Genomic DNA, 14,655 nt, shown 5'->3' on the forward strand with positions numbered 1-14,655 from the left:
AGTCCTTTCTGGGACCATAATGTTCTTGAAAAGCATTGGATGGGTCTATGCTTCTCAAAACATTCTTACGAAGGAGAACCTAGCATTTGATCGAGGCCTGTGCGCATGCTTGTCAGTCGCCAGAAATAAGAGACCCGCCAGTCAGGAACTGCCCCGCCGCGGTGACTCAGTGGTTACGGCGCTCGGCTGCTGACCCGAAAGACGCGGTTTCGATCCCGGCCGCGGCGGCTGAATTTCGATGAAGGCGAAATTCTAGAGGCCCGTGTGTTGTGCGATGTCGGTGCACGTTAAAGAACCCCAGGTGGTCGAAATGTCCGGAGCCCTTCACTACGGCGTCCCTCATAGCCTTAGTTGCTTTGGGACGTTAAACCCCAATAAACAATAAACAAACAGTCAGGAACCGTCGTTACATGCAAGAAGCTTTTGTGAACTGATGTTTTTACAGCTAACGCCAGCTCCACACGCTTTCTCGTATTTTGTCCGCGCTGCAGTGCAAGTTATAGTTGGCGCCAGCAAATGCGCCCGCATTTCTAATGCATCTTGCACATAAGAGCGCTTTGTGAGTGACCCACACCCTACTTCAGCAATTGTGATAGCTCGGCGTAAGTTAATACGCTGGCTACGTACGAAGCGTTATAAAGAAGGAACGGCTTTGACGATTCGGCCAGGGATTTTCTGACGTTAGGTGTAGCTTCGCCTTCTGTGCCGGTAGTCTGTTAAGCAGAGCACAAGACCAGCACAGTGTGGTGGTTCCTCTTCGAATATATCCTTTATTTTTTCCCCTATTTCTAATTGGCTCTCGCCACAACCCGCCGGCACCACTGCAAGGTTAGAATCTCTGACGAAGGGAGTGGCCTCTCTTTAGCCAATCACAAATGGCAAAATATAATTCGAAGACGGAGCATCATATTGTACCGGTCAAGACCTCTTTCAATTGCCTACAGTTTGTGATGGCTGCACTCACAACGGCTTCCAGTTCTGTTGTTGTTGTTGTTGTTACCCCAAAAAGGATGGCACATACCCATGTTGGAGGATTGTACAGTTCTGTGCCTGTTGTCGGTTGCTTCTCTTTCTTTTCTAGACTGGAGACGCAGAACATGGTAGACAAACACCTCGCAATGCACATGAAAAGATGGACGTTTTCGTGAACTTTTTACTGAGAGCCGACGTTCTTCATGGTAGGGGGCCAAATTTGTGGCAATACTTGGGCTGGTAACCGGCTGCCGCTTCCTTTAGCCTTACGCCACCCGCAGGGATTCATCTGTATTGTTTCCTGCAAATAAAAAGCCAATTCAATTCAATTCAATTCAATCACATGTTATGTGTCAGCGTTAAGCTCCCGTCCAGCGGAAAAACCGGCGTAGTTGTTGGCGTTGGCGTGTCGACAAAATCCTGATTGGTCGATCGAGAGGGTCCTGACGTCGCGCGTTCAGCTGTGGAATGAAATTGATTAAAACTTCAGTTAGATTGCGAATATGAGGTCGTAGCATGACTAAGCGGTCATTATATGACGTGTAAGGATGCAGAGTTAATTAATTACTCTGAAAATTTTGGAACAGCTCAGAATCGGATGCGTCACCCTGAGTTTGCAAGTAAGACGCTACCCCTAGGCAACTGAGGCACGTTTACTAGCTTTGGTTAAAGGGAGACCTTGAGTGTCTTGTGGCATATCACGTGGTCTAGTATGCCCAGTGATGTATGTAATGAAGGTGTAATTTCAAAGTGGTACTTATTAAGAAACCAAGTAGCAAATAACCATTGCGCTGTTGCCTCATACCGTTAACGTGGAGCTTAAGTGCCCCTCTAACTTTTTCATCTATTTGGTGTTTATGGAGGTTTAACGTCCCAAAGCGACTCAGGCTATGAGAGACGCCGTAGTGAAGGGCTCCGAATATTTCGACCACCTGGTGTTCTTTAACGTGCACTGACATCGCACAGTACACGGGCCTCAATTTCATCTATTTGAGCAAATTCACAATACGTTATGACGTATTTGGACTTTTCGAGGTGGTAGAAATTATCCGCAGCCTTCCACAGCGGCGTACCTCATAGCCTGAGTCGCTTTGGGACGCACCCTATAAAGCCGACAAGATGGCTAATTGGTAATGGCACTCGGCTGCTGAACTGGAATACGTGGGTTCGATCCCGGTTCGATGGAGGCGAAATTCTAGAGGCCCGTGTACTGTGCGATGTCAGTGTGCGTTAAAGAACCCCAGGTGGTCGAAATTTTCGGAGCCCTTCACTACGGCGTCCCTCATAGCCTGAGTTTCTTTGGAACGTTAAACCCCAATATAACCATAAAACCGTTAAACCCCATAAACCAACCACCTTCCACTTTGTTTATCACCACCGGCACGCTGCCTAATTACTCTCTGTTTGCTATGCGAGACGCGATCTGATCACTCTGGAACGATCAGAGTGCGGTAAGGCCGCATACCGGTTGCGATAAACAAAGAACGTAGAAAGCAAGCATGATTAATCTTCGCGGCGATATGCGGCGGTTTTTATTGATTTATTCATTTGTACATACTGCAGTTCCATCTCGAGTTATAGCAGGAGTCCCGGATAGAAAGCAAAGCCAGCAGCCACAAGCTTTAAAATACGAGGCAAAAAAATAAACACGTTGCAGACACACCAGCATTGAGTAAATGAACTAGGCAGCATATTCCAGTTTTGGATGGTACGACAGAAGAAAGTGTATTTAAATGTGTTATTGTGAGTAAAGTAAGAGTTATGAATAAGGTCGTTGTTGTGTGTTGTTAATTCGATGTCACAGGTTAGGATTACTTGCAGGTCAGTGGATGAGGCCTGTGTCCAACAGTGTACTTAGTCAGAAGTAAAACTGATGATGTTGACGACGATGGTGGTAATGGTTGCAACAGTTGATGCTGATGATGAATGATACCTTATTGGCGTTGGTGGGGCTGATGTGAGGTAGTTGCACTTGAAAGTTGATATCGTGAATGAATAGGAAAATTTGGAAATATTAATGCTTCCAAATGTCGATGACTAAGCAGGGTGGTTTAATCAATGCAGAAAGGAAGGCCGGAAGAATATTAAAAGTTTCCCCTCAGCCCTTTTCCCCCGTGTAGGGTAGCAAACCGATTATTCTTCCGGTTAACCTCCTTGCCTTTCCTCTTCTACCTCCTACTCCTCCTCATCAGCTTTTCTGATGTCAAATGAAACTAATAGCTCTCTTTTTTAATAGATTAAAGCTCGCTAATTTCTTCTAGTCTGTGAGGGCTGAGTGTAATTCAAGCATAATCAAGTACGGGCGAATTCATTATTTACAAATCAGTAACTTCACTTCCCTTGAAGCATTTGTTGGTGAACAGTCGCGGTCAGAATAATACCGAGCGTGGTTCGGTATTACAAGCGGCATTTGCTTGCGTAAGTATCAAACAGCCCTTCAAGGAAAACAACGCATGAGAGGAGTTTGACCGCAGAAGCGTAGTCAGTACTTTGTTGACCTTGACTGTGCGTCTTAACTATTCTACTTTTATGGGGGGTATAATGCAGATGAAATCAGTATGTCTGGACTGTAGGAAGCTTTTAGTAAAATTAATTCCTGAATATTCATATTCTCAGACAAAGCAAGTTACGACATGAGTTGGCGAAAACCAAGGGCGAAAAGCTGTTAGAAAATGGAGTAGCTACAGATTTGCAAAAATTAGCATAGATTTTTCATTTCTTGCGTCGTTCGTAAAACATATACTCAATTCGTTGTAACGCTAATGATTCTCGGGAAACTTAATGTTGTCAAGCAACACGCAGTAGCCAGCGCACATGCGAATCTGATGGCGTATTCCAGTCGGCTTGGAGAAATCTAAGCATTGCGCCACTGTCAAGATTAAGAAAAATAAATCTTGAACTAATTAAGTCAGTTGTCGTATGGTGCTAAACCACCGCCTGAAAAAATAACGACGTTCTTATTTTCGGAAGCTACTGTTGTATGTTTACAATGTGCTACATTTTTTTCTTTGATGAAGGCATGTCCAACATTCTTGTACAAAAATTTCGAATATTGAAAAATTGTACGGTACTGTTAAGCAAATAGTGAAGGTAATGATCCGTTTTTGCGATCAGTAGCAAAACCTTTCTTTTAAACTTTTTCCATCGATCGCATGGATCATTTAATACTGCCATAGGAAACCAATTTGGAACACTTGTGACCATATCAAAAAAGTTCATAACAAAAAAATGGAAGCCTGTCGAAGGGAGATCTGCGGACATATTGATTGTTATTGTGAAATCTTCGAATGTATGAAAAAATTCCATTAAGAAACTCTTTTCCTTTCAAAAGTGCTTTTGTCCAGAATTGTTGGGCATGAAAAATTTATGAAACAGACGTTGACAATGTGACTTAAATGAAGCAACAATTCAGGCAACTTTCATTATGCGGGACGATACGCGATGTGAAAGGCGTATTGTATATCGTGTGCAGGCAGCAAGATGCCGGCAGTGAATTCTGAACTGGAAATGCGCTAGAAATTTCCTCAGGGTTATTTACGTTTCGTGGTGACAAATTTTAAATAGACACTGAGGACAAATAGAAGTCGGCCTGTATCGATCTGGTACCGCGTTCTTATCACAAAGGCAGAACTTTGAGCGAAAACAGAGCTTTTATAAGCTAGATAAAACAAACAAAAACTGAACATGGGTGTAGCCGTAACCGACCGAATTCGCAAGTAAAATGCATGCGTAGACGCCGATTTCTGGCCGCCGTTCCTGGAGGCCACGCTGCACCACCATTCACATCAACACGGTGCCAACCCGTCCTTATCAAAGTAAGGACGCCACCAGTTTGAATCGACTGACGGGAAAAAATTTGAATCCAGTTCTAATGCGACAGCGTTAAAACTCCCGTTCTGCAGAAAATCCATCGCAGGCATGGTGAGCGAATATTCCCCGGAGAAGCAATGTAGATGAGCAACCTAGGTCACGTGACCTTGCGGCGTCGTCACAACCTGCCAAGTAGAGTGTGAGCAAACAGGCCACCGTGGGAGGTGGCAGTTATATTAAAGACTGGTCGCGAGAGGTTGCATGGCAAGAGCTACCTGGGACAGAGATATGTGCGCTGCGTGCGTTGGCGTGGACAACGTTGTGGCAGAAACATGGCACTGGAGCAATACGCGTTGGCGTTGACCACGCTACATTGGGTAAATTTGTATTGGTGATGAAAAGTTTGAAGAAGTGCATAGCTGGCTCGCTGGGCCAGTGGATACCAAAATCGTACTTTAGGTACGTGGTGGTGGTGTCCACCTGAAAAAAAAACTCTGCTTTTGCACAATAATTTGTGCTTCGCCATGTCAAACCGCTAGTCATTTTTTTTTTGTTTCCTTCATGTGACTTGTTACGAACACCATGATTTCTTACAGTTTGCAGAACGTTCGGGTGCGGCCGAAATATTACGAGGCACGCTTCGGCGTTAGAAATTTTCTTACGAGTACCGTAAAGAAGATATGATGGTTTATCGGATTCACTCGCGAGCGCACTAGCGGCATGTGCTAACATTTGTATAAAGTACTTCCTCATTTTTCCTAGATAAGCCGTTATAAAAGTTTGATCGCCGAAACGAGCTCCGCATTATTATGGAGGGGACTGTACGTACATCCTAATCACTCTTGTTAATGAGATAGTGCTGAAAAGTGTTTTGTTTCAAGCTTATATGCTGACTTGTGCATCTTTAAAGCCTCCTTTAAATAGCCTGAACGTCACTGTACCGTTGACCGATATTCCAGCGTCCTTTCTGAGCAGTTCCCAGTACGAGTGTGGTGCAGAGACCTCATTCAAATTTATTTTTGCTTGTTCACCTGCATTGCACTCAACAGGCCTCAAACCGCTGCAACTAAAATGTAAAATGGCCTTGATGCTGAGCTGGTTGTTATTCCGTCAGCTGGGAGGCGCAACCACACAAACAACGGCTAGGATAACATGCACGCAAGTGCATAAACGCGCCAGCGCAACTTTTGTGCGTCAGTCTTTCTCGTCCTCGTTTTTGTGGCGTTTCTCCAACTGTGCCGAAACTCGGCTCGTAAAATTAACGGCGCTGCTCTGCTGCATCGCGGTTTGCTGCGTCGGTAATAGATGGGTGGCGAGCACTTCCCAAAGACACGCTTACAGCATGACCGGTGGCCATGACGACGCAATCATTGACCTCTGCCTGTTGCTTGTGCTCGCAGTGGTCACCTCATCGGGGCTGATCCCGGCCAACCTGTTCGAAGGCTCACTGAGCAACCTTGGCAGCTATGAGCAGTGCCTACGCACCCGTTCGCTGGGCCGCGAGGGCGAAGTGGAGATCCAGGGCCGCTACTGCTCGCTGTTCTTCCGGCCACCGCCGCTCTTCTACAATCGCACCACCGAGCAGTTCAACGCTATCGGCGAGATGCAGGTACGGGTGCCCCCGGGTGATACCCTTCCTCTGACCGCCTTGCGCACAGCAGAAGGGCGATGCTTGACCTGGATCATGCACATGTCAGCCGTAATAGGCAGGAAACTGAACATCGTTTTTGCAGCTTACTACTGCCGGATCTTCGAAAAGTATTTTATAGAGTACAGGAAGTCTGAATAACATGGAGTGGTGAGGCCGAAACTTTAGCGGCAAGTTACCTTTGAACAGCTGCAGTTACTTTCAAAACAGAAACTGTAAAGGTAATTTCTAAAGAAGCTCGGCAACTATGACATTGGAAATTTTGCTCTGAAATTAACAATGAAACGTTGGCTAGTTTTAATTGAATGAACGCTGACAACAGGAGCATCCTGAAAAACCATTTTTCTCAAAGTGACTATAGTACATCTTTTGAAGAAAGCCAACTGTTACTGAAACCAAAAAAATTGTAGAGGAATCTCTTTATTTTTTGTTAATTTGTGGTGTTGATCGAACGGAAGTTAGTAGTGCAACCATATTTTACCTGAATGATAACTGATTAGAAAGTAAAAGGAAAGAAACATCTTGCCGCTGGTGGGATCTGAACCCATGACGTCTCCGTGTCGCTTGCGGTGCTCTGCCAACTGATCTGTCGTGTAGAACGTGATCGAACGGTGAGGGAGGCAGCTGTGCGAAAACCCTCTTTTGACTTCCCATATGGTAACAAGACTGCCAAAACCGATGCCCTTTAAGCTCTTTAGCAGAGAAGGATAGCGATTGTGCCCCTCTCCCTATCCTTGTCTGCTAAATAGCTCACCCTTTAATTCCTTTGCGAAAAGTACAGAGTAAAAGCGGTTTGGATGACGACAGGCCCTGGCAGTAAGGAGGTGAGACGGCCAACTCTGGAGAGTGTCGCTTCTGTATTTAAACGACAATCGTCCAGGTAATGCGCTCACAAAGCATGCTCAGCCGACAGAGAAAGCGGCCGCACACGTGAACTAGTGTAGTGGATTTTGGTAACGCATTTGGGCGTTGTACTTGTATTAAGATTCGGTGCGAGTGCTCTTACATTTCATTTTTTATAACTACCCTGTGATATTCTCGTAGACGCTTCTACTTCGTTAAGCCATGACTAGCAAAGTAGCTGGCGCTCGTTTAAGGCTAGTTTCTCATCAAGCAGTTATTTTTTAAAACCGCCATAACGGAAGATGGTCACTTAAACACATAGAAACTGTGCGTGGTTCAAAACCCACACAGGTCTGAAATGGGCCTCCTCGATATGCAATTTCTCTCATTTAATTATCGAAGTATTTTCATTTGATACATGACTGTTTCTATCAAAGAGTTAATAAACGGGAGTTACAACTGCAGCTACTTGCGATGCAATAACTGTACAGTTGTGTAGTCTGGTCGAATGTTTAGGAGAATCCCCGTAAGTGGAACTGCTGAGAAAGCTGCGTAGCTCTCCCCTGTAGCCGCATGGCTGCGCTTGGGTGGACGCCAATGAGTAATTACATCAATTTTTTTTTTCAATCTATTCCACCTGGTGAGATTCCCTTACATGTTCGACTGACACCGCTTCCACATTGAGTTGTTGATCAATTCGTTCTCGACTTCCCACCTGCTAGCCGTTCTGTTTAGCTGAGTTGGTAGAACGAATGCCCCGATCACCCGTAATTTTTCCTAAGTTTCTGTGAAGGGTGTGTAGCTTTCTTTTGTAGCCGTATGGCTGCGCTTGGGTGAATGCTAATGAGTAACTACTCCCTTATTTCGTTGTCTAGTCTGACCGCGCGATCCTGTGACCAATGGCAAACCTTATAAATTAACGTTTTGCGTAGCCTCTTAACTAGCATCTAGTTCCCCGATTCCTGCCGCGACTGTAATACATACTCAGTTCATCAAAAGCTTTCAGAGAACGTACTTACTGGTGTAAGCAAGCGCTCAAGTGTACTGGCTTCATTCTGGTAAGATGTACTGCGTATTTCTCGTGCTTGTGTATTTCTAGTCTTCACTCTCTATGCAGAGTTTGGCTCTTATATTACAATAAAAACTAAAGGAACTCACACTGTTACTCATGGTGGAATGAAGGAAATTTTTGGAGCATGTGCCGGCTATGCCGCATCTGTTAATGACTTGCTGCCGACGAAGTAAGCACTGGCAGTCTTAGACCACTGAGTCGGCAGCCGTTCGATCATGTCAGCACGTATAAAGGTGAGCATTTTGGCAGTTTATTTATTTATTCGAAATACCCTCATGACCCTGAGGGCACTATTGAGAGAAGGGGAATACAAGTACAAACTTGGCGCTCGTACTATGAGCATAAGCGTAAATCTGCTCTAGATGTTGGTGAATACCACTTAAGGTGTCGTACGCTGCATATACAGCGATATACTGCTGATGTTGGAATCATAACCTGGCTGAGAAGCTGAAAACGTAGGTCAAGGCAGGCGCTTCTGGTAATTGTGTGCGCATTCAATGGCAGAACAGTTCACCCGAGAAATCTAGAGGATCGAGCGCAGAGAAAAATAAGTAAGTAACGAAATCCGAAGAACTCTGGAGATTTTAGACGCTACCTGTACGCGATTCGTAATGCACAGACTGATTTCGCCCCCGGACGCGTAGCACTCGAGGCGCCTTTTGCTGGAGGCCGCACTTTGACGCCACCGTCTTTCTGCATGCTTCCAATCGACATTTTAAAGAAAGCTGTCATGCTCCCTTTTTCGACTGGAGCATAGTGGAGTTGATGTCCTGTCGTAAACCAAACTCACTTTTCATCCATAGTTCTCCTGTGTGAGCGTGTAACCAGAGTATTCAAGACACTGCCCTTATCCAAAATATTTGTTTACACCATACCTTCTACTTTCCCGTTCAGAATTTAATGTCAGTGTCCTCATTGCTGCAAAGGACGTTCCGTCCAAACCTCACAAAACATACCATTGATCCCGTCCATAGTCGTTTGCTCCTCCCACTGGATTTGTTCCAGCCAGCGCCAAAATTTCACTTGTAGAGATGGTGACCTCAACCACAGAGGCTATATGATGGAAGAAACCTAGAGTGGGTGCTGCTATGAGTGGGCTAAAGCAGTCCAGCTGACTCCTGAAATCACTTTGAAGGCGCTTATTAGTTGAAAACGTATTTCTAAAATTTTCGTCATCAGTCAGTCCGACCACATTTGTGCTGAAAACATACATCAAGTTTATCTGCGCAGTGCGAGCTAATTGCTCTTACATTTTCCCCGCCGTCTAATCTGTGTCCACGTGAGTGTGCGCCTAATGGTAAACGCTGAAGCGTTGCGTGCCCCTCTTTCTCCTGCCTCGCCTCGTTCTTGAGTCGCAGTAATTGCTCGCGGGAAACCGTGCCGACGAAGAAAACAAGGGCGTAGCGGGGACCAAGGTCCTTTCGGACAGCGGTAACGATGCTGCCAGCAAACGGGCTTCGACCATGTGCCGCGAATTCGTCCACTGCATCGGTTTTATGGCAGAACATCTTAGCACTTTGACGCAGACAGAATAGAAAGGGTATAATGTGGCCAACACGCACAGCAGGTATAATAACCAAACACTGATGGAACCGGGCCAGCAGCAATTCGCTGGTTTGCTGAGAACTGCGAATAGCGACAGGAAATTAGTGGCACCGAACTTGTCTCTTTTCTTGCTTAGTTTAAGGCGTTTTTTGTCTGGTATGGTTAATGCTTGTTGAGCTAACTAAAGAGAGAAATGTTGCTACTATTTCTTGTCGCACACTGCGGCTCGCGATTACAAATGAGGGGTTAAAAACTGCGTTAGACATTAAACCTAGGTACTTTCCGTCCACTACATATATGAAAAACGTAATACGAAGGAAATATTTGAAATTTCTTATTATGAATTGGGCGTTTGGGGAGCATTAATTCCCACGCATGCATTGCAAAACAGTGGTTTTGGGCACCAGCTTTTGAAAATATGAAAAACTCTCGGCATCACCGCTTGTCTTTGCGTATGAAGACAGTTGCAACCTTAAGCCTCGCCCGGAGCGTAATATTGGTGAGACCAGCACTGAGGAGTTCTCATCAGTGTGAGAGAGAGAGGGAAAGGCTAAAAAATTACGCGTTCTACACGCTGTTATAGCTCACTAGTGCGACGCTTTAAAAAACGACAAAGCGCTGTACGAAGATTCGTCCAGTGCATGGTTGTAGGCAGTCGTGTTGACCAAGTCAGCGCATTTTTAAATCGAAAGCTTCGCTATGCTAGGTAAAGCCAGTTGCCGCAAGTTTGACCTTCAAATCACCTTCATAACCAAAGCCCATGCCAAGTTGCCAACAGATAAAGCAAAGGAAACGAAAGGCGCATAACTGGCCCCGTGGGACAGTGGACACGTCAGTCGTGATTTACGCTACGTGGCGGCAGTGACAGATGTGTGCTGCATGTGTTCGCATTGACAACGTTGTGGCAGAAACGCGGCACCGAAACCATAGGCCGTCGGCGTTCATTGTATTCATTGGCTTTGGCGTTGACAACGTTTTAGACACCGATGATTTTAAGGAAAGGAAGTGTGCATAACTGCCTCCCTGGGTCAGTGGACGCCTGAATCGCGCTTTTGGGTACGTGGGGTGGTGAGATGTGACCTGCATGCGTGAGCGCTGACAACGTCGTGGCAGACACGCTGCACTGCAGCAGTAGGCCGCAGCGTTCATTGGGTGGGCAACCTCTCGTGAGCAACCATTAACTGCCACCTGCCAGGGTTGGTAGGGTGGGCGCGCTGCCTATCCAGTGTCCGGAACGCACTCAACGTTAACAGGCGCCAAGCCGCGTATAGTTTCCCGATACGCCATAGCTTTTGCTCTCTAACCAGGTTCAAGAGTAGTTAAACCGCAGCTAATTTTTTAAGCACGCCTTATTTGCTTCAGAATAAATAATTCAGCTAAGCTGTAATGCTTGACTTTACCACAAAATCTTAATGTCAATGAGAACACGTTGAGAAATACTCTTTGAGTCGCTTTCTTCAAAGTCACTTTAACATAATTTTAAAATTCTCAAGTGACTGAGCGCTCCAGCGTCGCGATGTTTTAGCACTCTCAAACTCCCCCAGTTGAAGGAACTCGGTTACACAAAGGCGTCATGTATAAACAAGCCAGTGGTCACAGCGATGGTTCCGCGATGGGCGCAGACACTTCGTTTTGTCAGAATCATGACGATGCAGCATGGATGCGACACGCCACACTGCAAGAAGTTATCAGTGGCGACTGCATGTTGGGCTCCAGCTGCAGCATTCCTATTCTGACAAAATGTAATTCCCGCACTCACCCTTGAACTATATCCGCGATGCGGTAGCCTTTGTATTCATTGCGGCTTTGCGTAACCGAAGTCATTCAATATAGGCGTGTTTGAAGGTGCTAACGTCCCGACGCTGGAAAGCATATCCGCGTAATAATTTTTAACGTGACAGCGTTTCAGCGGACGTTCGGAGGAAAAGCCGTGCAAGTTTTCACACCAACTTAGGATTGGTTGACAGGGCTTTGACGTCACACATTGAGCTGTGGAATGAAAATGATGAAAACGCGAATTAAATTTTGACTATGAGGTCGCACTACTACGTATATGTTATTATGACATGAAAGGATGTAAAGTAAATTAGCTACCGAAGGAAAATTCGGATATTCAGTTGGGAATCGAACCCATGACCCTTGGGTAGGGAGTCAGACACGCTACCTCTGGGCTATTGAGGTACGTTCGTTCGACTTCGTTAAGGGGACACCTTGTGTGTATTGCGATGTATCACGTGGTCTCGAACGCCTACTTATGTATGCTAATGAGTGTGCCTAATTAAAACGAGGTAATAATTAAGGAAGAAAGCAAATCATCATTAACGATGTCGGATCATTCCCTGAAGGCGGAGCTTAAGTGTCTCTTAAGCTTAAGCGGGTTTTATTTGAAGTTTTAAAAAAAGGAGCCACGCGAAAGTTTATTTGAAGAAAGCAACTGAAATGGGTATTTCTAAAGGTGCTGGACAAAAATTGCGTGGAAAATTTGAAGCTGAAGTTAACGATAAAAGTTTAGCTCATTCATATTTGTAATTAACAAATCAGGCGCATTTAAAAAGACGTCTTACCTTTAGGCAGGACGATTGCCTGTAACCCTGCACCAGTTGAATCTTCGTGGAACTTTAAAAACTTAGTATTACTTGAGCTGCAACGGCCTGTGCGTTGTATCGGTGCCCACCGCACTTGTTTCGCTCTGGCAGGTTAAGCGCTACACGTATTTGTCGTTGCTTCGCGTCGTCCGGTTCAGAGTCTATCTCCATATGCAACCAAGCATAACGTCACGGGTTCGATCCCGGCGGTGGCGGCTGTACTTGGAGGCGTAATGTAGAACGGCCGCGTACTGACATTTTGGCGCAGGTTAAAAAGCTCGAGGCGGTGGTCCATATTATTCTGCATCCCTCAACTGCACCTTGCTTCGTGGCCTCTGCGTGACCTCTGGAGCGTATAAATCCTAGAGTAATTGTCGCTGTTCTCACAAGAAAAAGCTAAGGCGAGTTTAACAAAAGGTCCGTAACGAATGTGCGTTTCGTTAATGGTCAGCTGTCCTGGTCCAGCCAATCACGCAACATCACATATAAATTTTGCGAGTCTGGCCTCAGGTGTTTCGCCACTTACACAGAGTATCTATAGGACTCAACGGATGTAAGGACTTGATCATTAACGTTGAAGGTGCACTGAACAGAAACAAACAGCGCCTTCAAGTTAAGAGACATGATACTTTCCATCGAAACAATTATTTTATGTCTCCCTTATCGTGGTAGTCTTTTTTTTTTCCTCAGCTGTTCTCTGATGCTTGCAACAGAAAGCTGGCCATTTTTTTCGGCATTTTATATACTTTTTTTTGTTCAGTGACATGCTTGCTTCCCGCTTTCTCTTCCTTGCGCCGCACAAACGCAGGGACGGCGAAGCGTGGTGACCTGGGAGAAAGGAGAGAGGGGCTACGTCAGCTCGGACGTTCGGGTCGGCCTCTGCATACCCTCCGGCTGCAACGCCCACGACGTCACGCATCTGGCTAATCTGAGTGCGTGGATTTCGCTTCTGGGAACGCGCTCCGGCGCTGTCTTATCGGCGGGCGAGAAAAAAAAGCCTCTGTCTCCGTTTTTCTTCGTTTTTTGTGTGTCCGCATGTATTGCGTGAGTCGTATCGCCTTCAGTCCGCCTCGTGTACGAAGGTTGTTGATTTGGCAATGAGAGCGCATTTAATTCCAAGGTATAAAGTAATTTACTTGTAAATAAGGATCACAATAATTGCAAACATTAGAAGTGATCACCGACCAAGTGCTGCAGCTTTTGCAGAATGCACGAAAGTGCGGGCGCATTTCGTCCGACTGGGGGCCTCCAGAGAAAGGCAGCGATTTAACGTCCTTGCGGAAGTCGTCGGGCGGGGGTAGATGTTTGGGTGAGCATGCGTGGACGACGCGAAGTGGTGCGACGAATGTGCTTTACATAACAATCGTGTGTCCTTTGCCGTTACGCTCGATGCGCGTTCCGTTGCGACGCACGAGCTGGCATTATTTCCTGCTTAAAAGGCGATCTCTTGATCCTTACATACTGGCACCAGTGCTGTTCGTGGGCAGTGCAGTCGTACAATGCGTCCTTCTTAATGGACAAACGCCTCAAAGAATGTTCTGTCTCTGGGATCATTGTGCAAGTCGAGATGTTTAATCTCTCAATAATGCTTGTTGACAGTTGACAGTTATGACTCCTTCTTGGGGTTTTAGTTCTTTTAAGTACAAAGGAAGTATAAGTCACTATTTTGTGAGAATATACGGAAATGATGTAATGCACCACTAAGCATTTTTTTTTTCTTCTCGAATGCTTTCTTTCAGTCGTCCAAGAGTACGGAGCCCGAGCTGCCGTCAAGAACTGCAGAATCGAGGAGCCGACCACACTGTCAGATCTTCAGATCGGAATTCTGTAAGCACTTGCTCTGCGCGTTGAAGCCTTTGTCCTGTCTAGAAAGTGGTGACAGGACCATAGGTGTAATGTCATTTACCAGCACCGTTTTACTGGTACTTTCCAGTCCTCGCTAGAATAACGTACATCGCTAAGTTTCTTGTATAGCACCGCTTCATCTCCTTTAGACAAGCGCTGTATTGCCACTTCACGCAGTGTTTTATCGCCTAGGGGATCGCATCAATCGCGTTTACATTCACAGCATCCGTTCGAGCACGGCCTCTCTTCAGTTATACAGCTCATAGCTCAGCCGGGTCACATCTACTCTAGGAGAAAGGTCGGGCAGGAAAGGAGCGTTGACATTTGCCAGGTAT

The 14,655-nt window shown here is 45.8% G+C and overlaps 1 protein-coding gene across 1 annotated transcript in view; it reads left to right on the forward strand.

Moving 5' to 3' along the window:
- The window catches only part of LOC149353362 (nose resistant to fluoxetine protein 6-like), a 65,399-nt gene that overhangs the window by 32,416 nt on the left and 18,328 nt on the right, over nucleotides 1-14,655 (forward strand). The window contains exons 2-4 of the mRNA XM_089577332.1: nucleotides 6,183-6,391; nucleotides 13,284-13,407; nucleotides 14,215-14,302. Of these exons, the coding sequence (XP_089433458.1) occupies nucleotides 6,183-6,391; nucleotides 13,284-13,407; nucleotides 14,215-14,302 (421 nt within the window). The remainder of the gene's footprint in view (nucleotides 1-6,182; nucleotides 6,392-13,283; nucleotides 13,408-14,214; nucleotides 14,303-14,655) is intronic.

The sequence above is a fragment of the Amblyomma mixtum genome, chromosome 3, assembly GCF_055824585.1.
Source record: "Amblyomma mixtum isolate Tamu chromosome 3, ASM5582458v1, whole genome shotgun sequence".
Taxonomy (NCBI): Eukaryota; Metazoa; Arthropoda; class Arachnida; order Ixodida; family Ixodidae; genus Amblyomma; species Amblyomma mixtum.